The 22729-nt window shown below is 35.2% G+C and overlaps 2 protein-coding genes and 1 pseudogene across 11 annotated transcripts; 2 read left to right on the forward strand and 1 right to left on the reverse strand.

Moving 5' to 3' along the window:
- Positions 1 to 1131: 1131 nt before the first annotated feature.
- Positions 1132 to 6186, reverse strand: LOC107856375. The gene is made up of 5 exons (XM_016701397.2): positions 5511 to 6186; positions 2542 to 3208; positions 2212 to 2452; positions 1744 to 1806; positions 1132 to 1525 (listed from the first exon to the last, which is right to left on the reverse strand). The coding sequence occupies exons 1-5, from the start codon at positions 6028 to 6030 to the stop codon at positions 1454 to 1456; spliced, it is 1563 nt and encodes a 520-aa protein (XP_016556883.1). The 5' UTR covers positions 6031 to 6186; the 3' UTR covers positions 1132 to 1453.
- A 1117-nt stretch (positions 6187 to 7303) lies between these two features.
- Positions 7304 to 10630, forward strand: LOC107856389 (annotated as a pseudogene).
- A 4198-nt stretch (positions 10631 to 14828) lies between these two features.
- LOC107856350 lies at positions 14829 to 22662 on the forward strand. Of its 10 annotated transcripts, none has more exons than XM_016701358.2 (4): positions 14859 to 15022; positions 16112 to 16253; positions 21068 to 22200; positions 22280 to 22662. In XM_016701358.2, exons 3-4 carry the CDS (start codon positions 21118 to 21120, stop codon positions 22415 to 22417), a joined length of 1221 nt encoding a protein of 406 aa, XP_016556844.1. In that variant the 5' UTR covers positions 14859 to 15022; positions 16112 to 16253; positions 21068 to 21117; the 3' UTR covers positions 22418 to 22662. The 10 variants fall into 10 exon arrangements, with proteins under 10 accessions (XP_016556842.1, XP_016556847.1, XP_016556844.1 ...); XM_047393316.1 differs by having other exon boundaries at positions 22304 to 22662; XM_016701357.2 differs by lacking the exon at positions 16112 to 16253 and adding an exon at positions 17122 to 17478 and having other exon boundaries at positions 14873 to 15022.
- Positions 22663 to 22729: the final 67 nt, after the last annotated feature.

Raw genomic sequence — 22729 nt, forward strand, 5'->3', positions numbered from 1 at the left:
GAGTCGAGCAAGCAACAACAACAGAGCAAGGCACCACCTTGTTCTTGCCTCACTATCTATGTGGAGTTAGTGTTCCTCATTAAAAACACTCCAAAGTTCCTTTCTCCCACCAGTGTGGGAGAAGTAGTGAAATTTTTTATTTTGAGAGTACACTTTCTAAATTAGTGTCTCTCTTTTCCTTCACCATTTTTTCCGCTATTTTCTATTCACACACATTGAACTCAACAGGTGTTTCGATTAGTTTGTGTGTATTTAAATAAGTCTATGATAATTTTGTTCATCGATGCTAAGACATATGAGAAGAAATTATTTTTTATTTTTGTATATAGAGGAAAAAGAAGATCTAACTGTAGAGGTTACTATATATGAGTACAAGAACAATATATTCAGTGTATTTTTACAAAGTGGATCTGAGGAGAGTAAAGTATACGCAATTCATATCGCTATCTTAGATGAAATAGAGAGGTTGTTTTCAATAAACCTATGAGTATAACAAATAAAAAAATATAAAAATACACAACAAAACTATAACACACTGCTAAATACTTAAAAAAATGTTAGTATAATGAGTATTGAAATCAGTTTATAAAAATACGATTCGTCAAACTTAAATAGATGACAATGTTGTAGGTTTGTTGTTGGCTAATCATTTTCTTTAATTAGGTTTAGGATTCTTTTATTGACTATGATATGCTAATTATGTAATCTTTCTGTCGTATATTAGTTGGTCATCTTAATAAAAATAATAATTATTTAATATTAGTTGATAACTTTACTGAATTAAGAAAACATTAATTATTTTTTTTTCATATTATGCTTGCGATTAATTTTTTTTATAGTATTCACACTTGTTTATAAAATTCCCAAGAAATTTTATAAGGGGTGAATTTATAAAACTACTTGCTTGTTTACAATTTCTTAATCACCGTAGATAATAAACTGTGTCAATTAATATGCAACAGAGGGAGTAGATTGTTACATTATGCTTAAAGGTATGGTGGAGTATGTTAGAAAAAATAATGCATGCATTAATTTTGTGTATTACTAGTACCTTGTTTAGAACACTTTTTCAATTTGCCACTGAAAGGGGTTTTAACGCATGCAGTAGCATGATTAAAGATACACTTATCCTTCAAAACCTTTAAAATTATGCAATGTATATTATTTATGATACACCAAACCAAATACCGCATAAAAAATAATCTTACCACAACTACTACCAAATTACCCCTAATAGATCTTTAGCAGAATACAGCAAGAACATAATTATCTTGTCCCTCAGATTATATCAGTTGTCAAAACATCAAGAATAGAGCTTTTCTGCTATTAATCTGTCATCTTAGAAAACAAATTACTGCTATACAATAGTTTGGTAATACAAAATTCCATTTCCAGAACATATTAACATGAACATGGCAAGTAAACGGAGCGCGTATTCGCTTCTGTAGGGGCTCTATTTCTTCTTTGAAGCTGCTTTCCTTTTGCCAGCAGTCTTTGTTGTCGACTTTTTAATCCCTCCACTCTCCTGCAAAAAGGAAAATACAAGATATGCATTCATTAGATGATTGTGTATATATGCAAAAAGGAAAATACAAGATATGCATTCATTAGATGATTGTGTATATATTCAGAAGTATCGAAGGTTATCAATGAAAACAATCGAGTAATCGAGATGAAATGAGAACAATGAGTTGAGTGCACACATTGGTTCCTGGCGAGAGCAATGAAATACAGAAAATGTACCTTTTTGTAACATCTATATGCACTTCGGCCAGAAAACTCCTGCCCATTTTTGGCAACGTAAACCTGATAAAAAGAAGTAGATCAACTCTTTGATTGATGTACAGAAGATAGCACACCATGAATCAATTCTAATATAACACCAAAAGGTTCTATGAATGTCATGAATCGATTCTAAAGGAATAAGGTGATTCCATGAAGCTACACAGACTGAACACAAATGTCTAACAAGTGTTCCAAGTTGCGAAAAAATGGGACAAACTTAGTGATTTGCCCACTTACATACATATCCCGACAATGGTTTAGAGGCATCAAGATGCCAAACTAGCACAAAACTTTAACCAAATTTCAGCCCACAACCAGCATCCATAGTACAGTCTATGAATTTGTTTCATCGACGACTATTTAACTAAAGAACTTCAACAAGAACATCAATGACAAGCTCCAAATATTAAGACCGAATCAACTTACTTGTTTTCCATCTCCAGCTGTGTACCAATGACCTGCTGATTTGCCAACTGCCTGCACCCTTCTCCTGCCAGCATCTTTTGGAATACCAGCAGAGCTCTTAGGGTTCACCCATCCCTCGGATCCTTGTGATTCTTCCACATTATTAGGTTGTTTCACATTCTTTCTGCTCTTTCTAGAGTTTTTCACAACAGCAGATTTCTGAGAAGTTTTCTTAGAACCTCCGTCATGACAAAATTGACCCCTGAAGACGACATGCACAGAGACTTTTGGGATAAGTCATATAATTCATGAGAAAAAAAATAACAGAGAAGAAAGAAGCAAATATATTACATGTAATCTATAACTGATGCATCATCTTGGTATTGTCCAGGAATATTGTTGGCACCCAAGGGAAAAAAGTGAGGTAAATGATCACGAACTAACTTTTGGATTCTTGGATCTTTATGGAAAAAGTAACAGTGAACAGGGAGAAGAGGGCCCTGAGGTCGCATGTTACTTTCAGCTAAACCACTCTTCGTAGTTTGAGTTCTTTTTCCATCTTTTACCGATTTGAAATATTCCTCGCAAACCTCATCAAGAGCAGGTGTAGGAATATTGAAAGTCTTCTCTGAACAGAAGTCTTCCCACAGATCTTTAGTCTTAAACGTTCCAGCAGAAGGTCCTGCATTTCTCTGGCAATTTAAATCTGCACCATTATGTTGTAGATTACCGCTCAAAGGAGAATCCACAAAATCTGATTCTTTTTCCACGAATTCACTTTTGGAAGGCTCATCAGAATCAGAGTCAATCAGCTGGAACCTTCTCAATGGACTAATAGTTATCTCTGGGAAAACAAAATTACTAGTGCTAGTTCCCATACTCTGGGAAATGGAAGAAACATTTGAAGCCTCATTCTTCCTTCCTGTGCATCTGCTTACAGATTGTGAGGATAATACCCTTTGCCCCCGTAACGGGATTTTTGAACTGCTACACACGGAAATGTGACATTTGGGATGATCTGATGCAAACAACATAAAAACTGCATGAGAGCCATTATAAATTTTCATACAAATCTATAACCAACTACATCATTTATCTGTGCTCTGATTTGTCAGACTAAAAGAAAGATGGAGATTAAAATGTCAGGCAGGCTGTATTCCCAGAGGCCAGATCTGATTTGTCAGACTAGACATAGAGATATCGCTAACTGCATAGTTTTACTGAAACATAGTAAAACTCCCAAGTACAAAGCAAATAATTATGGCGCATTTCTCATACCATATTTCTCGAGTACACAGCTAGTAGGAAATTTGAGAAGTACATCAATGTCTACCAAACAACCACAAATGATGCTTCTAGTACATAGTATGAGGCAAAATGACCACAAATTTTCAGTGTGCCATAATTAAATTGCAAAGGTAGTTAAGGTCTTCTATGTGAATCCTTTTTTATGAAAATGGTAACAAGTGTATCAGCTATGAGAATCTCATACATCCATTTCGCATAATAGAACTAGTTATATTCCAATTCTAAATATTGTCAACAAATTCAAGTTCCCTAAATCTCACACCTGTCCCAACACCCAAGGGTATGGCCTAATGGTTAACAAGGTCAAAATGAAGATCGGAAGGGATTAGAGTTTGAAGCCAGTAGAGAGGAAAATTTTTAGGTGATTTCTTCATTTATGCTTCATTTTTGGACACAGTCATCCAAGTCTCTCTGTACATGTCATGGATGCAAGTATCCAATGGAATAGATCAAGTGCACAAAAATTGACTCAGATGCCATTGCTTTAAAATAACAAAAAAATTGCACACTTATCCCTCAATCATTAGACAATCTCTAAATCAACTAAGAGACACCTAAAACCAAGCCTACTGCATGTGTAACAACAATTGATACTTGACCAAACTAATCTGTTAGTCTATATGGTAAGTTCACCATGTTCTGTTCTAAACCCATGTTTATTGTGAGAGAAAACAGATATTCTGAAATTACTTTGTCCAAAGTGACATTGGATTATCTCATTAATTATCATGTTGAACCACATACAGGCCAGTGCATTTAAATTCTAAAGCAGACCTTAACAGAACTTCCCGTGCAAGTTTTGATTTCTAAAGCAAGCTTATATGAGGATCTTGTTTTCACAATAGCAGATTATTGAAATCCAAGAGTCTTCCCTTCATTCATTTCCATCAATCTCCCAAGCTCCCTAACTTGCAAATACGTAATTAAGCTTCAGTGTTGAATTTTATTAAGGTGATAGATAACTTAAAATATGATATTCAATTTAGATATACTTACAAGTAGAGTGGCGAATGAGCGGGTTGGGGCGAATTTAGGCAGGTCAATATGGGTCGAGTTAATACATGGGCAAGTTAAAAGTTACTTGGGGAGAAATGAGATGAGCTAATAAATGGGCAGGTCAATTATAAGCGCAATCTCAAACATGTTGCAGGTAATGATTTTATAGGCTAATTTCGCCACCTCTACTTACAAGTCCAAATAAATAAAAAGAAGAGCTTTTTAGCTACAACTAGGCTATCCCAAATTCAATTCTGTCTGGGTGATAGAGTAACTGAAAATCTGATACTTCAATTTTACACATGCTTGTCGTCTGTCCCAGTTAATAAAAATAAAAGCCTTTCAGCTCTTCAGCTACTATTACTTAAGACTATCCCAAAATCCACCTCTAAAACATTGTGACAATAACATATCTCAATTCTCAAGCAATTGAACCCCAAAAACTAAAAGATACAATTAAAATAATTGCAATAGAAATCAGCACAGATTGACTATTTCACCACTCGAAACCCCAAAAATGAAACAAAGAATCAGGGCCCCCTATGCTTTTCCCAGCTCAAATGTGCAAATTTATAACAAAAATAGAAGTAAACTAAGAAAATAAAACACCAAAATGCAGAAAGGTACAACAACAACAACAACATACCCTAAGAAATCACACAAAATGGGGTCTAGGGAAAGCAGAGTATACGCAAACTATACACATACCTCGTGAAGGTAAAGAGACTATTTCCAAAAAAATGTAGAAAGGTAGCTAAAATAAAACCCTACTAAAAACAGGTGAAAGCTTATGCTTTTCCCAGCTCAAATCTACAAATTTATAACAGAAATAGAACTCTACTAAAGATTAAACCGTAACTTCGATAACTGCTCACTCAACCAATATCCAGCAAATGTATAATTCATATATAATATACATACAACTGTATACTCAACGTACAATTTATTTACACAGTTAGAAAAAGTAAACAGAGGATTCGACTAAAAAATCCCAATGAAAAGGTAAAGTCTTTTACCTTTAGGTTCATCCTCCTGCGAAGAGAACTCTTCAATATCATCATCCACATTACACCACGTTTCTCCCAGCTTCAACTTTTGGGCCACAGGTTCGGGTTCGGATTTCAAAGCGGCCCCCCGCTTGAGCCGTTTCAGAGATCTAGGTGGATCCGAACCTTTCCGGTTCGTACCCGGATCCATTTTTGTGAATTCAAAATCATCGTCTTCCTCATCAACAACAAATTTATTGATTGTTCGTAAGCTCACCGAGGGTCTTGGTAGTACAGTTGATTGAGGCTCCGAATCTTTCCGGTCCGAAACCGGATCCATTTTTGTGAATTCAAAGTCATCGTCTTCTTCATCATCAACTTCATTGATTGTTCGTAAGCTCACCGAGGATTTTGGTAGTACAGTTGATTGAGGCTCCGAATCTTTCGGGTCGGGATCCGGATCCATTTTCGGGTCATTATTGAATTGGGGCTCCGAATCGAGGTCGAAATCAAAGCCGAGAGAGAACGATGGAGGTTCAAAATCTGCCATTATTTATCTCGACCTTAGCTGGAGCTTTAATGGAGAGGAAGTTTATATGTAGAATTTCAAATGTGAATTTTGGAGGGATTTTATGAAATGAAATTATAGTGAAATTTTTGGGGCAATTTTTTTTGATTTGTGCGCCAATTTCTGAGATTCGCGCTCTTGGGCCTCGGGTTGTTAGAGGATTATGTGCCCGGCCCATGAGTTTTGGAGATCATTACACAAATAGCCAATCAGATTTATTGTGGCAAAATTTTAGAAATAAGACATATAGTAACCAAAGTTTAGTTAATTACAGGATGTGGCTATAATTTAGTAAGTAGTTAAATATATGAGCTCCGAAATAATCTTGTTTTGTGTATGAATTCTGAAATTCACTTTGAATATAAATACAAACATATGTGAGTTTCGAAATTAGAGGTTTATATATGAGTTTCGAAATATACAAATTGAAAAAAAATGTATGTTTAGCTATTTAATATAAACTTACACGCGTATGATAATTATTTTAAATATTAATTATTTCTATTAATTATGACTTGATGCACATGGTATTTTTTTTTAACTATTGATTATTATTTTATATAATTTATTCTTCTTATTGCTTGATTGTGATGCACATATGTAACGCACGTTGTATTAAAACTAATTTATAAAAGAATCAAAAGCATAGCCTTTTCGAAAGGGTGGAATAAGGATATACTTTCTTTTTTCTTTTTGGTGAAAAACCTTTTTATTTTTTTTCTTGTTTGAATGCAAAATCATATGATAGGAAAAAAAAATGTGCCACAAAGTTATGGTCCCTACTATAATCTAAACAGAAAAAAGCACAAAAAGAAAACAAGGCTGCATTTTTGAGTCCACATAAATTTTTTATTTGTAAACAAAAATAAATAAATTCAAAACTTAAGTTAGAAAATAAGATAAGAAATCCATCACAAAGATAAAGACCATATGTTATATTCAGACAAATATTAACAACCAATAGAGAATAGACATCCCACCCTTTCTATTTCAATTCATTTTGTTTTGTGTACACGTAGGGATGGAAAACGTATTAAATATATTTACATGATTAGTTTGGGGGAAAAGGTCCAAAATACATTTAAATTTTTGGCAAAATGTACTGCAACACGTCTCAATTTTATGAAAATCATGGCATATATTTATTTAGTTAAACCATTTCAGACTCGATATGTATATTCATTCAGTGATAATGCTGATAAATATATGCTATAAAAATAAAATAAAAAATAATTTAGGGGGTTATAGAACTCCTATAAAGTTGAAACGTGGTGCAAAAGTATTAAGATATATTTCTAACTTTTTTCTCATTAGTTGATTACATTTTAAGGTGATTTGGTACGTGCGATAAAAGCTAATAATTTCGAAATAAAATTTTGCATGCAACATACATACTTATCTCATCCCAAAGGACCCCACAGTTACATCTTTATTTGCTTTCGTGTTGTGCCACTATCTCAATAACTCAATAGAATTTTCAAGATTCATTAATATAAAGTTGACATTTTTTAATCTTTTCACAGAACTATGGAAAGTGCTAGTTTGGCTAGTGGATTTCTGAAGAACAGAAGATTTGGGAGTTATTTTGATGCTAGTTCTGGTTCAGTTTTGGATTCTGATAGACCAAGAGAAGTAGTAGTGGCTAATGAAAAAAGAGAAGAGGTGTATGGAGATGATGATGGTTGGGTTATTATGTTGATTTCATGGATTAGGATGTTAATTTGTGTTGTGGTAATGATGTTTACTACATTGATATGGGCTGTTATATATTATGTTGTTGCTTCTTCCTTGGCCATATCAAAGGATAAGGCAAGGGAATATCTATGGACATGTTACTGGAAGATTGATGGTAAGACCTTATTTTGTCTCCAATAATATTGTCTAATATTGAATGTTCTCATGCATTAGATGGTGCGTTTTTTTTTTTTTCAGTTTGCATGCATCTCCACTAATTTTACGAGTACCAGCTACATTCGTACTGGTAACTCTATCCACCTGGGACTTGAACAAATAGCGAAAGATATGTGTTAGTTTATAGCATTATCTTTGTGGCTGTCGTGTTTTCTGTATTAGTTAGCAATATGTTATCTCTTTTTGTTGTGTGTTTTTGTGTTTGGTGTTTGTTATACTGTTATCTGCATTGAGTCGGGGGTCTATCGGAAACAGACACTCTACTTCATATGAGGTAGTGGAATAGTCTGCGTACGCATTACCCTATCCAGACAAGGGGCGGATCCAGGATTTTCTGTGAGGGGTTCAGTAGTACATATACGGATTGGTCGAAGGGGGTTCAGCCTCTATTATTTATACATAATTTTTTTTTTTTTATCATGTAAAAATAGTATAATTTTCCGACGAAGGGGTTGGGATGAACCCCTGGAATACATGTAGATCCGCCACTGATCCAGACCCCACTATGTGGGAATGCATTAGGTATGTTGTTGTTGTCGTTGTTGATGATTATGTGTCAGTTGGGAATTGAATTTGACACGATCGCATGGTTCCCAATTCCACTAGGCCAAAAAGGGTCCCCAGTGACAAACCAATGAGGAAGAAAAGGAAAAAGAAAGTTGGAAATACTTCTTCGCACAAGTGTTTACACCAAACTAATAAATGTGAGTTTTATACACGCATTTTTCATACACCAAACTTCAAAGTATTGATGTACACTCTGTCTTTTCCCAATGGTACATACATTGTTAGTTATGCTAAGATCATATTAACTTGTATGGTTATTTAGCAAGCTAGCAAAATTCAAGTTCTCAATTTATAGTTGAAATTTGAAGTTGTTTTGATGAGGTTCCTATTTGTTCATCTCAGATGTGGATACTTGGGAATCCGATAACAATAGAAGGCCTTGAATATTCCGAGGAAACTGCAATTTATATCAGTAACCATGCATCTCTTATCGACATTTTCCTTATAATGTGGCTCACTCCAACTGGCACTGTTGGCGTCGCTAAAAAGGAGGTAACTTTTACGATGAATATGAACTGAGCGAAAGTAGTAGATTGTTGGCAATTTGTTCATGCATACTGTATCTCACATGTTGAGGAGTTGAAGTTGTTTACTGCTAACAGAAATGATCTTTTCTTTTAGCTTATTTCTCTCGTAGCCTCTCCGTATAACTTTGACACTTTACATATGCATGTGTGTTGGTGGATAGTTAATACACAGCTTGGAAACAGCCTCTGACAGAAATGCAGATAATGCTGCGTACAGTACACTCTTGTGGTGGGGCCTTCCCCGAAGAGCACTGGGCTGTCCTTTTATGTGTGTTGGAGGATAGTTAATAGAAAGCTATATCATTATTCAGTTAGGCTGCCTACATTACATTCCCTCCTTGGGCGCGGCCCTTCACCTGATCCTACATGAACAACACCGGATGCTTCGTGCACCAGGCTGCCCCGTTTTTCTTATAGATGTTCATATTCATGTTCAATCACATTCCTTTTATATGTTGTTAAGTCACTTGTATCGACTTAGACTTTCCTTGATCATATTTTTCAGATAATTTGGTACCTGTTCATCGGGCAGCTCTACGTTTTAGCAAACCATCTACGTATAGATCGTTCTAATCCAGCTGCAGCCATCGAGTCCATGAAGGAGGTACATTCTCCGTTCAGCTCCGTGTTGTTCTTATGAAACCATTATATATACTGATACGTTTGATGAATTTTTCAGGCTGCTCATGCTATTGCGAAACATATGTAGTTTATCCTTAATAATATTTCCAGAAGGCCCCAGATCCGAAAATGGACGATTGCTACCATTCAAGAAGGCAAGATTTCCACTATTAGTTCCTTTAGTTGATATACTTCATGTGAAGGGGGAGTCTTACACTAACTGGTAAAATTAATGTCATGTGACCAGAAGGTCACGGGCGGGTTCAAGCCTTGGAAACAGCCTCTGGCAGAAATGCAAGGTAAGGCGGCGTACAGTACACCCTTGTGGTGGGGCCCTTTCTCGGACCCTATGCATAGCGAGAGCTTTAGTGCCTTTTTTTGTTGATATACTTCATATGGCTACTAGCATTGTAATGGATTACTTTTGTTGATTCCTATGGAGCTTTTGGTGTAATAGGTTCCTCGATCTGTTCAATTGAGACCTTAGAACGCGATGATCACTGAGTTTGTTGTGTCCTGTCGCTGCAGGGCTTTGTGCACTTGGCATTGCAAACACGGCGTCCAATTGTTCCAATTGTAATGACAAACACTCATCTAGCATGGAGGAAGGGCAGCCTACACGTTAGACCGGCTCCTCTAACGGTCAAGTTTCTTCCTCCCATTAGAACCGATGACTGGACTGCGGACAAAATTGACGACTACGTCAAAATGGTGCACGATGTATACGTAAAAAAATCTCCCCCAAAATCAGAAGTCAACTCGATTGAGATAGCACGTTGTTCTTTATTCAAGTTTTGGGCTTGGAAAAGGTTGGTATAGCGTTACACTCTACCAAACGTCCCCTTTAGGAAATGTGTTGGGACGAATGAATATGAAGAAAATTTTGTTGTCAGCGGCATTTCTAAAAAGCCATGTAGTGTGAATTCAGATTTAATCGAACTCTTATGTTAATTAGAGAACACCGGGCCAACTTGCATGCAAGTCAACTAAATCCACGGGATACTTGACACCTCCCACCAGCAGCTTGATGGGAAGAAAACATCTAGTATTTGTCCCTGCTGGGAATTGAACCTAAGATTTCATGATGCTCATTCCAAACTTAATTGAACCACTAGGCCACACCCTTAGGTGCGCAACATACCCAATATAGTCCCACAAAAGTGGGTCTGTCAGGGTGAAAGCAACGTTGAAATTTCTGTGGGAAAAATAGGCATACGCAGTGGAAGCAAATAGACAGTATCACTTGCATGTAATATAGACAATCAACATAAACACATAGTTCACGCAAAGAATGCTTCAAGTTAACCAAGAAATACCTCTTCAGCGTGACCAGATATCTTGAAGCAAGTTCGTCTTTGAATCTACAGTCTTCTATAGTGATCCCAATTAACATCCGAAGTCTCTCGATACTTGGGTGGGCAAGTACTGAATCGAAAACTCAATTCTGAATTCCTATTTATAGCCAATCTAAAGAAAAAAAAACACACACGTCTATTTCTACTTGAAGCAGTGCCTTCTCCACAAAATTAATTACTGAGGCTCCTTATTATTGAAATAATTCAAAATACCAACTTAAATTACTTTTATCATAATAAATCACAAATCATTCCACTAAAAATTTGTAATTGCACTCATCTATTTTTATTTTGAAATTCTCCATTAAACACTTATGTAATTTTTCATGTTAAGATTACAAATAATAATCAATAAATTAAATTACTGATGAATTTAATATAATGAATAATTTTCTTTAGAGCAATGCTTAGCTTATTTCATATGTCGGATTCATAAATTCACCGGTCTTATTTACACACAAAAACTTATAAGCTTCACATAAAAGGCGTATCATCAATCTCTATACCGAGACATGGATTCCATCAACTAACTTATTATTTCACCAATATATATTGTTATCATCCAATCTACCAAGAATATTGACCCATCTTAGAATCTCACCTTTTAAGAAATTAAAACGATAAATAATATATACAGTTCACAATAGTTATATCATGATTGAGAATATAAGCACATTTAATAGTTTAGAGAATATAGTTTATCAGACACTCTAAAACAACTATCTCTAGTCGGTCTTGTTCAATACATACAAAATGCACTAGTACGAGAAGTTAAAACTATACCATTCTCGTAATCAAGTTTAAATTACATTTAATCTCGTGTTACAATCATTCTGATTATTTATCCCAATTTAATCTACGATTGAGAATTATAACTTTAACTTACAATCTATTAAACTCTATTCAACTCGCAATCTAGCTTTAGTAATACGTGTTTATGCTTTTTACTTCTTAATCTTTAGCCTAACTTGATTTAGGATATAACATTAAGTCGCTGCCTCATTATACCATAATCAGTCCTCGTCACTAACCTTAAGAAAGATTATCCTATATTCCTATCACACATAATATCAAGTTCACCCTCTTATGATAGTTAGGCTAAATAACTAGATTATGAGATCACACCATCTCATTATCATCTATATTCACATAATTCATATTACAATCCACCATAGAGTCATACAAACACAAAACAACCATCAAGGATTCATATATTAAAATATCAACACATAATTAGGTACTTATTTTATTAAATTTATATTTTATCCATCCAAACTCCATGTCCACAAACCTAAACATTATTTTTCGTCAAATCTACAATATGAATACCATTACTAACCACAATTTACTACTCATAAATCATAACCTATTTGGGTGTCAAGTTGCTGCAACAAGTAAGTTGTGGCATGGATCTTCTTTCTTCTTCACATTTTCGAACGTAAAATCATCTAATAATAATAATAATAATAATTAAAAAAGTAATGAATAAATTACTTTTCAAACAAATACCTTGAGAATTCAAACCCACTAATTCTACCCTCATTTACGATCTAGAGCATTATCCAAGGAATCGTCAAAATAGTTTCTTCAAGCTCAACCCAACTCCATTAATTGAGTTTTTAGGCTAAAGGTTCCCCCTTTATTGAATTCAAGGTCCATAACTATAAAGTTTCATGTTTTAGAATAACTAATTCATGTTAGAAATTGTTAATTAATAATCTAGAAGTGATTCTAGGTGATACTATTCAACCCATAGATTTTTTTCCCAAAATATCAGGAACTTAGGGTTCGAATTTCCAAGAACTTCACCATTAAAGGTTGTTCTAATGATTCTAGGATGTTAAAGGATTAAAAAATGTAGAACATGATGGAAGAAACTTATCTCAACGAAGAATTCCCACCCATACCAAGAGAAAATTGCGCCTCTAAGGCTTAGGAAAGAAATTTTGGAAATTTGCGGCTGAAAACTGTCAAAAATGGATTATAAACTGTTGGTCATGTCGCTATAGCGATCTGACCCCCCTATAGCGACTTGAGCCGCTACAATGCCCTTAGTTTTTCAATACAGATAGTTTTCAATAAAATGGTCATAACTTTTTACTTAGAAGCGGATTAACGAATGATCGATTGCGTTTGGGAAGAAAACTCAAATATCTTTAATTTGAGGGGTATTTGGAACCCTAACTCCTTATACTCTAGGCGGAGTGTTCGTTTGGAGTTGACTATAGTTTAAACTTAGTCCAAAACTAAATCGGCAAGGATACTTTCAACTTAACTTTGTACTAGGGGTATTGTATGACCTTTAGTACATGTCTAATGCACTCCCATGCTAAAGAATTACTCCTTACACTTAAAACGAATGAGAATCACATGTCTTCTGCAAATATTTTCAATAACGACGAAACCAATCGTTACATGTGTCATAGTGGTCAATGAAGTGGGTTGAGAACCTAAGGTCCAATATTTAAATCCCAGTTGAGGTAAAAAACACTCGGTGATTCTTTTCATTATTCTAACCTAACTGGACAAAGTAACCTGATATTTATCGCTGATCTGGACACCACGATTATAAAAAAATATCTATTTATATTGTATAAATAGTTATGTAATATATGAATATTATTGTATAAAGGTTAAATACATAAATGTGCCCCTTAACTTAACATTAACTTGCATTAATGTCCTTGAAATTTGGGTGCGCACAAGTAGACGCTCAAATTTGTATAAATTGAATAAGAATGCACACGCGTCCTGCGTGACATTCATATGATAATTCTTGTGAGATCGCTACGTAGATGTGACAAAGAATACGTGTGTCTACTTGTATAATTTTATTTATGTTTTAGTTCTTATGCACATTCAAAGTTGAAGTGCATAAATGTAAGTTGAGACTTTTTGCGCACCTAACCAAATAAATTGCGAAACACACACATATAGATATATTTTTTATATCATAATATCTCTTAAGTAATGTCCTTTATGACCTTCAGTTTTTAAAGAGCTTGTCCCCGCTAAAACAATACTTCAATTGCTAAGCAGCAGACAAAAGTTAAAGACCAGCTCAAATGGTACAACTCGTGCAAATGTTTGGCCCAAGAAGAAAACTGCTATGGCCCAAAAAAGAAATATGGGCCCATCTGTCAAAAGGAAACCTGTAATCTTAAGTAAGGGCCCGTTTGGACACAATTTCAATAATAATTTTAATGAAAATGCAATTTGGACATCTTAAAATGTATTTTTCTCATAGATTGATTGAAAAAACACAATTCATGAATCAACAAAATTTCTTCAACTCTTACACAAACTTACTATAAGAGCATAATAAGTTTATAAATAAGGTAACATAATATCCTAAGCATCGCATTAATAAATCACATATTTTCATAGTATTTTTATAAATAAATACTATCATATATCATTACAAACTTTCAAATACATACACTTTTACAAAGATTTACAAATCTACAAAAACAACAATAATAACTAGTAATTATTTAATTTAATCACTTGGTATTATATAAATAATTTATCCACCTCAAGTATGACTCCTTTTTTTCTTTTTTCAAAATATGAATTTATGAGCCCAATTTTATATGTAAAAAAACATTAAAAATCTGAAATTTCACTTTTTGAAAAATCTAAATTTTAAAATCATGATTTACAATTGAAATTGAAATTTTGCGCAAATTTAATAAACAAACATGGATTTAATATTTTGCTTGCAATTAAAATGCAAAAATTGATTAAAATGACAAGTGTTATAGTAATAAATATAATACCCCATACCCCCTTTAAAAACTACCCCACTACCCCGCTAAATAAGTACTCTAGTACATATACTAGCAGATTATTATTACTCAAATCAATAAAATTAATTAATTATCGTAATTATCACAATTTCATGCTCAACAAAACATAGGGTTCCGAATTTTACTCAAAAGTGTTTTAGAATTTTTCTTCAGCTTTGTTGCCTCCTTCCAGAAAGTACTAGAGGTACAATTTTTAATTTATTTCTTTTTTGGGAATTTTTTTTGGTAGAATTTGATTTTTTTTGCTTATGTTATACTGTTGATTATTAGCATGCTAGTTGTGTTTATATGTTGTTAATGATGTTATGGCTATTTTTTTATGTTAGAAAAATTCATTGAGCTAGTTTTAGGTGTTTTATTTTGATCATTTTTGGGAAGTTTTTTGATAGAATTTGATTTTTTGCTTATGTGATACTGTTGATTATTAGCATGCTAGTTGTATTTATATGTTGTTAATGATGTCGTGGCTATTTGTTTATGTTAGAAAAATTAATTGAGCTAGTTTTAGGTGTTTTATTTTTATTTTGATCATTGTTGTGGACTAATTTCACGGAATACCTGTCACCTCACATAACTCAAATTTGAATATTAATAGGTCACATCATTGGGTAAGTTCCATAACTCGATTAATTCTACGTGATACGTGTAGCTTTACACCGGTAATAGGTACTAGGTAACTATGTGCACAAAGGCTAGGACATTAAGGTGTTCCATTTTTTTGTTGTTTTGAGGTTAGAGATATTAGATTTTGTTTCATTTGTGTTGAATTATAGATGTTTTGTGTATTATACGCTTTTGCATGTTTCCAAAAACAACGATATACAAGGGCGGAGCTAGCCTTTGGCATGAGGTTTCATCTGAAACCCCCCCGGGCGCAAAATTATACTATTTATACATCGCTAAAATTATGTTTTATCTATATATAATAGACGTCGAACCCTCTTTGATTAAACTTGCATACTAAATCATGCAACAATTACCTAGTCATATTCCTATGTCATGATCAATTTGGCACAAGTAGAGAGGCTGTTTCCGATGGATATGGTTGCATGTTTCACATCCAATAAAAAGCTTATGGAAATTATTTTTGTTTGGGGTTAGTTTAACTTTGTTTACATGCATTCGTGTGAAGTTTGACTGGAATCTTGATTTTAACTCTCACAAGGCGTTTGCTAGATTGATCATGACATAGGTATATGACTAGGTAATTTTTGCATGATTTAGTATGCAAGTTTAACTATCTAATTAAGAATTGATCTTTTCTCATTTTTAGGAAAGTAGAACTTTTCGGAATTACTATATACTCCATCCGTTTGACAAGGCGTGAAGGTTAAGCAGGGAAACAATATTTTTGGAACTAGTGGGCTTTGATCATGCCATGAAAGTTTTGTGGCTATAAAACAAGTCTTCAAGGGGTAAATGGGAAATTTAAAGTTGAAGTGTTTCCATGTATAAAGACGTATTGTTCTTCTTTAGAACATATTAAAAAGGAAATAGTGTAACATAAAACGGAATAGATGTAGTACTTGCTATTTGATCCTCTTAGAGGATTAGCAAGAGAAGTTTCTGGAGGTGGCTAGTAATTTAAAACTTAAAGCTCAAAATCTCATTTAGCATCGAAATTTAAATGTGTTAATAAGTTTGGTTGCACTAATCCTCCAACTTTTTAAGTTCAAACTCCATAAATCGTTACTTGAGTTTTGGATTCCAAGAACTTTTCAAATTCCAACATTGTGTGTTGGGGTCATTCCATATTTAGTTAGGTGTATTTTTGTCCAAAAATCTTCTGGGGCGGCTTGCATGCAAAGCAAGGAAAGAGATATGGATTGTACCTAGAGCAATGCCTTTCGAGCGCATCGCTTGGGCAAAGTATAAGTTGTTGATCTCTTTCTATAGTATCCTCTCCCTCAGGAAATTGTTCAAGTGAAGAGGCCCTAAGCTAAAAAAGATCATAAGTTTCAATCTCAACATCACAAACTCTTATATTACTTCTTTCATGGCGGTTCGTTATGGTTTCTTTGGCAAATCGCCTTCCTTATAGGATGAAGAGGAGCTTTGAATTATTAGCTTATTTGAGAACTTCCTTATGATCTCATTCACATTGTTGATTGAAGATGTTCCTTCTTACAATCTGTCTATTACACCCTGGATTTTGATATATGTTTTATTGTGCATGCCAATTAAAAATAACTACCTGTTAATTACATTTAAAATGATGTCTGAACTATGATTGCCGACTCAAGAACTGGCCAGCACACATAATTTTTCCGAGAAAATTTGCAGGCCCAAGGAAAACTCTGCCGTGGCCCGGAAAACAATCAGGGGCTGTGCTCAAAGTCCAAAAATGAGCTATGGGCCCATTTGTACCCCACACGACTGTTTGTCACCTAACTAAGTATCCCAGCCTTGTCATTCTATCTTATGTCCGAGTGCAAAAAGTATCATTAAATGACACAATACCCATACCCCGAAAATCACGCCAAAAAGTTAACAACAGATTACTCTGAATTAATCATCGTAATCATGTCAATCTCATCCTCTAGAACTGGTCAACAAAATCTTGGATTCTGAAGTTATTTAAGAGTTCTAGATTTTTCTTTAGCTCTGCAGCCTCTTCCAAGCAAGTAGCAAGTACTGGAGGTACAATCTTTTTCTGCCTTTTTTCTGTTCTTTTGAATCTTTTAGTAATTTTCCGGAGAATCCGAAGTTGAATTTGCGTTTCAGTTATACTCTGTTGATTTTAGTTTTCGTGTTTTATTTGAATGTTCTTGGTGCTGTTGTGTAAATCCTTTAAGAAACAAGCAAACTTTTTGAAAAGATTATATGGATGTAGTTCATGCTGGTTCAACTAATTGGACTAATCGTAGGTGGTCGATTTAGTAATAGCTTCCCCCCCTTTTCCATCTTCCCCCCTTTTTCCTTCTTATTTTTGAGGTTTGAGATAATAGTTTTTGTTTTCTCTTTGTGTGAAATTGTGGAATTTCTGCATTATATGTTTCACATTCAGTAAAAAGCTTATTGAAATTGATTTTTGTTTGGGTTTAGTTCAACTCTGTTTATCTGCATTTGTGTAAAGTTTGTGTGGAACATGGATTTTTACACTCAGATGTTTGCAAGATGCAAATTGACTAACTGAATTGTTGCATGACCTAGGTGTACTACTAGGTAGTGTTTGCATGATTTAGTATACAAGTTTGACTAGAACATTTCTCAGATTGAAGATTGTTTTTTCTCCTTTTTTGGCAAGTAGAATTTTTAGGGGTCGTTTGGTTGGGGAACCAGTTATCCCGGGATTAGTTATCCCACCCACAATATGGGATAAAAATAACACTACAATCCCGGGATAACTAATCCCGGATGAGTTATCTCATGCATTTTATCCCAACCAAACATGGGATATCATCCTAACATTAATCCCGGGATTAGTTACCCCTTATCCCTTGTACCAAACGAGCCCTTAGGGACTTCTAAAGCTTTTATTTACCTTCCTTGGCTAGAGAATTTACTATATACTCCATCTGTTTCATTTTATTTATACTTGTTTGGCTGCGTGTGAAGGTTAAGAAAGGAAAAAGTACTTTTGAAACGTGTGGGGAAGTTTTACCAGTTAAATTTTTGTCATATATAGAAGGGCGTCTTTCTTCTTTGGAACATATTAAGGAAGACATAGTGTCACATAGAATGGAATAGAGGGAGCTATTTGATAGTTTAAAGGATTAGCAAGAGAAGTTTCTGGATGTGGCTAGTGATTGTATGTGAATAATTTTGCAGTATTTAATCAGCAAACGAAGTGGTAATTGACTAATTGTAGTTTCTTCTGATATTCTTAATATTGCGGGAGAATGGACTTCACGTTTCACAGAATATGAACGATGTATGTAAGCTATTAATTGATTAGTCATGCTTTCATGTTAGTCCTCTTATTTGGCTCGTCGCTCCACTCCATCTCTCTCTTTCCAGCCTGATCACCTGTTTCCCCCTCTCTTCTAATTCTTTTCTAGATTCTAGAACTAGTAGAGAATGATGTTGATGCATCAATGGTCCGTGGTGTTATTAGAGTTTTTCAGCTTGATTACTCTTAGTCCAGATTGTGCAGTTGCAAACGTGGCTTAAATTGCAAGAGAGTACTTCAAGTATCAATTTTACTTGAAGACTTTTGGCCTAAAGGTTTGAAATTTGGACTGTCAAGTCGCATGATTTTAGAGCCAAATATCTGAAGTTGGTCCTCATTCTTTTAGCTTATTTGAGACTTCCATATGATCTCATCCACATTATCCAGGGAAAACGTTTCTTCTCTCAATTCGTCTATTACACCCTGGATCTTGATGGAGAAGCTTTTATTGTGCGTTCTCAATTAAAAGTAACTACTTTTTAGTTACAGTTAAAATGATCTCTAAACTTTGATTGCCCATGCAGAAGCTTAGCCACCTATTTTTTCCGAGAAAGCTTTTGCAGGCCAAAGACAAACTCTGCCATGGTCCAAGGAAACAATCAGGGGCCATAGTCCAAGTATGTAAGTGATTGACGGACCCATTTGTCAAAAGGACATCTGTCCACAGACGACTGTTTGTTATCTAACTAAGCATCACAGCCTTGTCATTCTAGCTTTTGCTCACAGTCCAAATGCAAAAAGCAAAAAGTCATCATTAAATGCGAAGTGTCAAATACAATACCCCGTAGCCTCTAAACGACACCACTCCGCTAAATAAATGCATCAGATTACTCTAATTAATTATCTCAATCTCATTCCTTAAATCTGCTTAACAAAATCTAAAATTTTGAATTTACTAGTTTTTTCCGTAGTTCTGAAGCTTCCTCCGAGCAAGTACTGGAGGTATGGTCTTTTTCTCCCTTTTTGGAAATTTTTCGGAGGATTCGAGTTCAAATTTTTGCTTCAGTTATGCTCTGTTGTTTTTTAGCTTCCTGGTTTTATTTATATGTTCACGATTTTTTGTGTATATACGTTATGTTAAACGAACATCTTCTATATGTTTTTTTTTTTAAAAAAAATAGAGAAATCAATTATAAGGATATATTCAGTTGTTCAACTTATTAAGAATTTTTCTTATTTTTGAGGTTAGAGATAATAGCTTTTGTTTCATTTGTGTCGAGCTGTGGAATTTTTTTATATTATATACTTTCATGTTTCACATTCAGTAAAAAGCTTATATTTTTTTTTGTTTGGGTTTGGTTCAACTCTGTTTAAATGAATTCATGTAAAGTTTGACTGGAATATGGGCTTTAACTCTCACTTGGCGATTGCGAGATGCAAATTAACAAAGTGAATTGTGGCATGACCATGGTATATGACTAGATAATTATTGCATGATTTAGTATACAAGCTTAAGTCTTATTTCTCAGATTAAGAGTTGATTTTTCTCATTTTTAGGTGAATAAAACTTTCAGGAACTTCTACAGGTTTTATTTGACTGAGCGTTAAGTTTAAGAAAGGAAAAAGTAGCTCTGCAAATTGTGGGCTTAGTCATGCCATGATAGTTTTGTGGCTATATAAAATCACGCTTTTAAAGGGTAAATGGGAACTTTTAAATTAAATCGTTTCCATATATAGAAAGGTATCGTTCTTCTTTGGAACATAATAAGAAGGAAATAGTTTCAGATAAATGGAATAGAGGAGCTATTTGATTATCTTAGAAGAATGGACTTCACATTTTTACAGAATTTGAATGATGTAACTAAGGTATTAGTTGATTAGTCATGCTCTCATATTACTCTCTTTTTTTGCTCATCACTCTCCTCACTCTTTTCTTTTCCACCCTGATCAAGTGTGTCTGGTTTTGTGGTTCAGCCGCACCCATTTGGTTTATCGTCATCTTTTCTCTTCTGCTTTTTGCAGATAGATAGACAAGTTTAATCTATTTTTAGTTAATTTATCTTCTGTAGTATCTGTAAATGCTTACTTATCAAAAAACAGTACTCCATGTCCTATCTCCGCCAAATTATTGTCAATTAGGTTCAACTTTTTTCCTTCCACTTCCAACTATTGGCCCAAATTCTGCAAGGTATTGGAAACTGTTTCCTCCTGGAACTGAATGCCCCTTTCTCTATTTTTTTTTCCTGGGGTCGAAAGTGTCCACAAGGTACTGTCCTAAAATGAAAATACTGTGTATGTGACGCCCAGTTTACTCTTGTTGGATGATTAAATGCACCTCTTCATTTATTCTCTCCTTAGCGTGTCCGAGTTGACATGGGTAAACTGATCTGCTGGCAGGTACTTCAGAGAACTAGTGAAAGGCATATTTAGGACCTGATTTTGCGGAGATGAATCAACCTGTTCAAGGGGAAAGCTCCAGTGCTCCTGCTGTCCTTCCTTTGAAGCGAAGAAGGGGTCGCCCTCGTAAAGATCCTAGCTTAAAGCGTGTTCAAGTTCGTCCACAAGTTCCTCCACCCTTTCAACTAATGCAAGAAGTTCAACCACAACAAGTAAATATAAATGATGTAAATAATGGGATGATAGGTCAGGCTGTTACAGGGGTTGTTGAGGCTGCATTTGATGCCGGTTTTTTGCTCAGTGTTAGAATTGGCGACTCCAATACGAACTACAGGGGTCTTGTTTTTAAGCCAGGACATTATGTTCCTGTCACAGCAGCAAATGATGTAGCCCCACATGTTCAGATGATAAGAAGAAATGAGGTCCGTCCTCCGGCTGAAAACCAGCCTCAGATGCATGGCCAGAGGACCGAGCGGAATGGATCACTTAATCTTGGATCTAGGTCCTCAAAAGGCAAACAGATAGTAATGCATCCTTCAGTCCCTCCAGTGGGTTCCAGAGGCACACTAGTTCCTGTTGTGCTACAGCCTGTCAATTTAACAAATGGACGAGCATCTGGTCAAAATCCTGCATCCCAAGCTTCTAACAGGGAGTCTTCGAGGGAGAGAGAGGTCCAGATAGTTAAGCCATTAGCTATGCTGCCACCTGAAGGACCAGTAACCCCCGGTCAGTTACCACCTGAACCAACTCATGAAACACTTACTTCACAAACTCAAGTCGGCAGCAAAGTAGCAACTGGGCAGAAAGAAGATGGCTCTCTTAGCAAGGGAACAGAAGTAGTGCAAGGGAAAGAGGTGAAGCCAGTTGTATCAACCAACGTAACAATGCCCGCTGCAGTGGCCAAGGTGTCTCAACAATCTGGGCCAGCACCAAAAAAAGATACTGGAAATAATGAGGCTTCTCACGAGGTGTCAGCAGAACGTCCACCTGTGCTGCCAAAACAAGGTACCATGAATCAGGTTCCCTCAGCAAAACCCAGTGAACCAGTAAACCCCCCTCTTCATACCCAGGCTGCATCCGTTGCAAAGCCGTTGATGAATTATGGCACTGGCAGGATGACCGAACTTCTACAGGTAAGTTTACCAAAACTTCAATATTCATCTTGAGCTCAAGAGTTTACTACGTCAATAAAGATCTGTTTTAACTTGTTAGTCCTGGAACTTTTCCTGCATGAAGGCTGTCCAGGAAAATCTGATGGAGAACCAGTTGCATCGTGCTGGAGAATCAGGACTTGGTGCAATGACGAGTCCAACAACTGATGGCAGTAAAGAGGAGACAAGCGTTCAGTAGCATAGCAGTAACATCCGCGTATTCTTATCTCTGAAACTCACATCCCGTAGACAGTGCAGATTGTATAGTGCTAGTAATATCCCAAAATGGCACCCGGTTAGCGTCACCCAAATGTCGTAAAGCTTATCTTGTTATGTTAAACAGTTCAGATTAGAATTTTCCTTTATCGTACAAGTTAAAACGCTTCCAACGCTTATGGAAGCTGTGTTTATAATGGTGGATTATCATTTAAGTACTTTCGTCTACCTGCCTTGCAATCGTATTGAATTAATTATACCATGTTGCTATGTCAAGGTTGGAGCCAACTTGTGC

Source organism: Capsicum annuum, chromosome 7, assembly GCF_002878395.1.
Source record: "Capsicum annuum cultivar UCD-10X-F1 chromosome 7, UCD10Xv1.1, whole genome shotgun sequence".
Taxonomy (NCBI): Eukaryota; Viridiplantae; Streptophyta; class Magnoliopsida; order Solanales; family Solanaceae; genus Capsicum; species Capsicum annuum.

Excerpts from the sequence above, each read along its gene's own strand:
- LOC107856375 (XM_016701397.2), bottom strand. The coding sequence starts at position 6,030 with ATGGCAGATTTTGAACCTCCATCGTTCTCTCTCGGCTTTGATTTCGAC. Across the intron at positions 2,453-2,541 it reads GCATCAGTTATAGATTACAT|GGGTCAATTTTGTCATGACG; the intron begins GTAATATATTTG and ends TGTCGTCTTCAG. Across the intron at positions 1,807-2,211 it reads CAGCTGGAGATGGAAAACAA|GTTTACGTTGCCAAAAATGG; the intron begins GTAAGTTGATTC and ends TCTTTTTATCAG.
- LOC107856350 (XM_016701356.2), top strand. The coding sequence starts at position 21,118 with ATGAATCAACCTGTTCAAGGGGAAAGCTCCAGTGCTCCTGCTGTCCTT. Across the intron at positions 22,201-22,279 it reads GGATGACCGAACTTCTACAG|TCCTGGAACTTTTCCTGCAT; the intron begins GTAAGTTTACCA and ends TTAACTTGTTAG.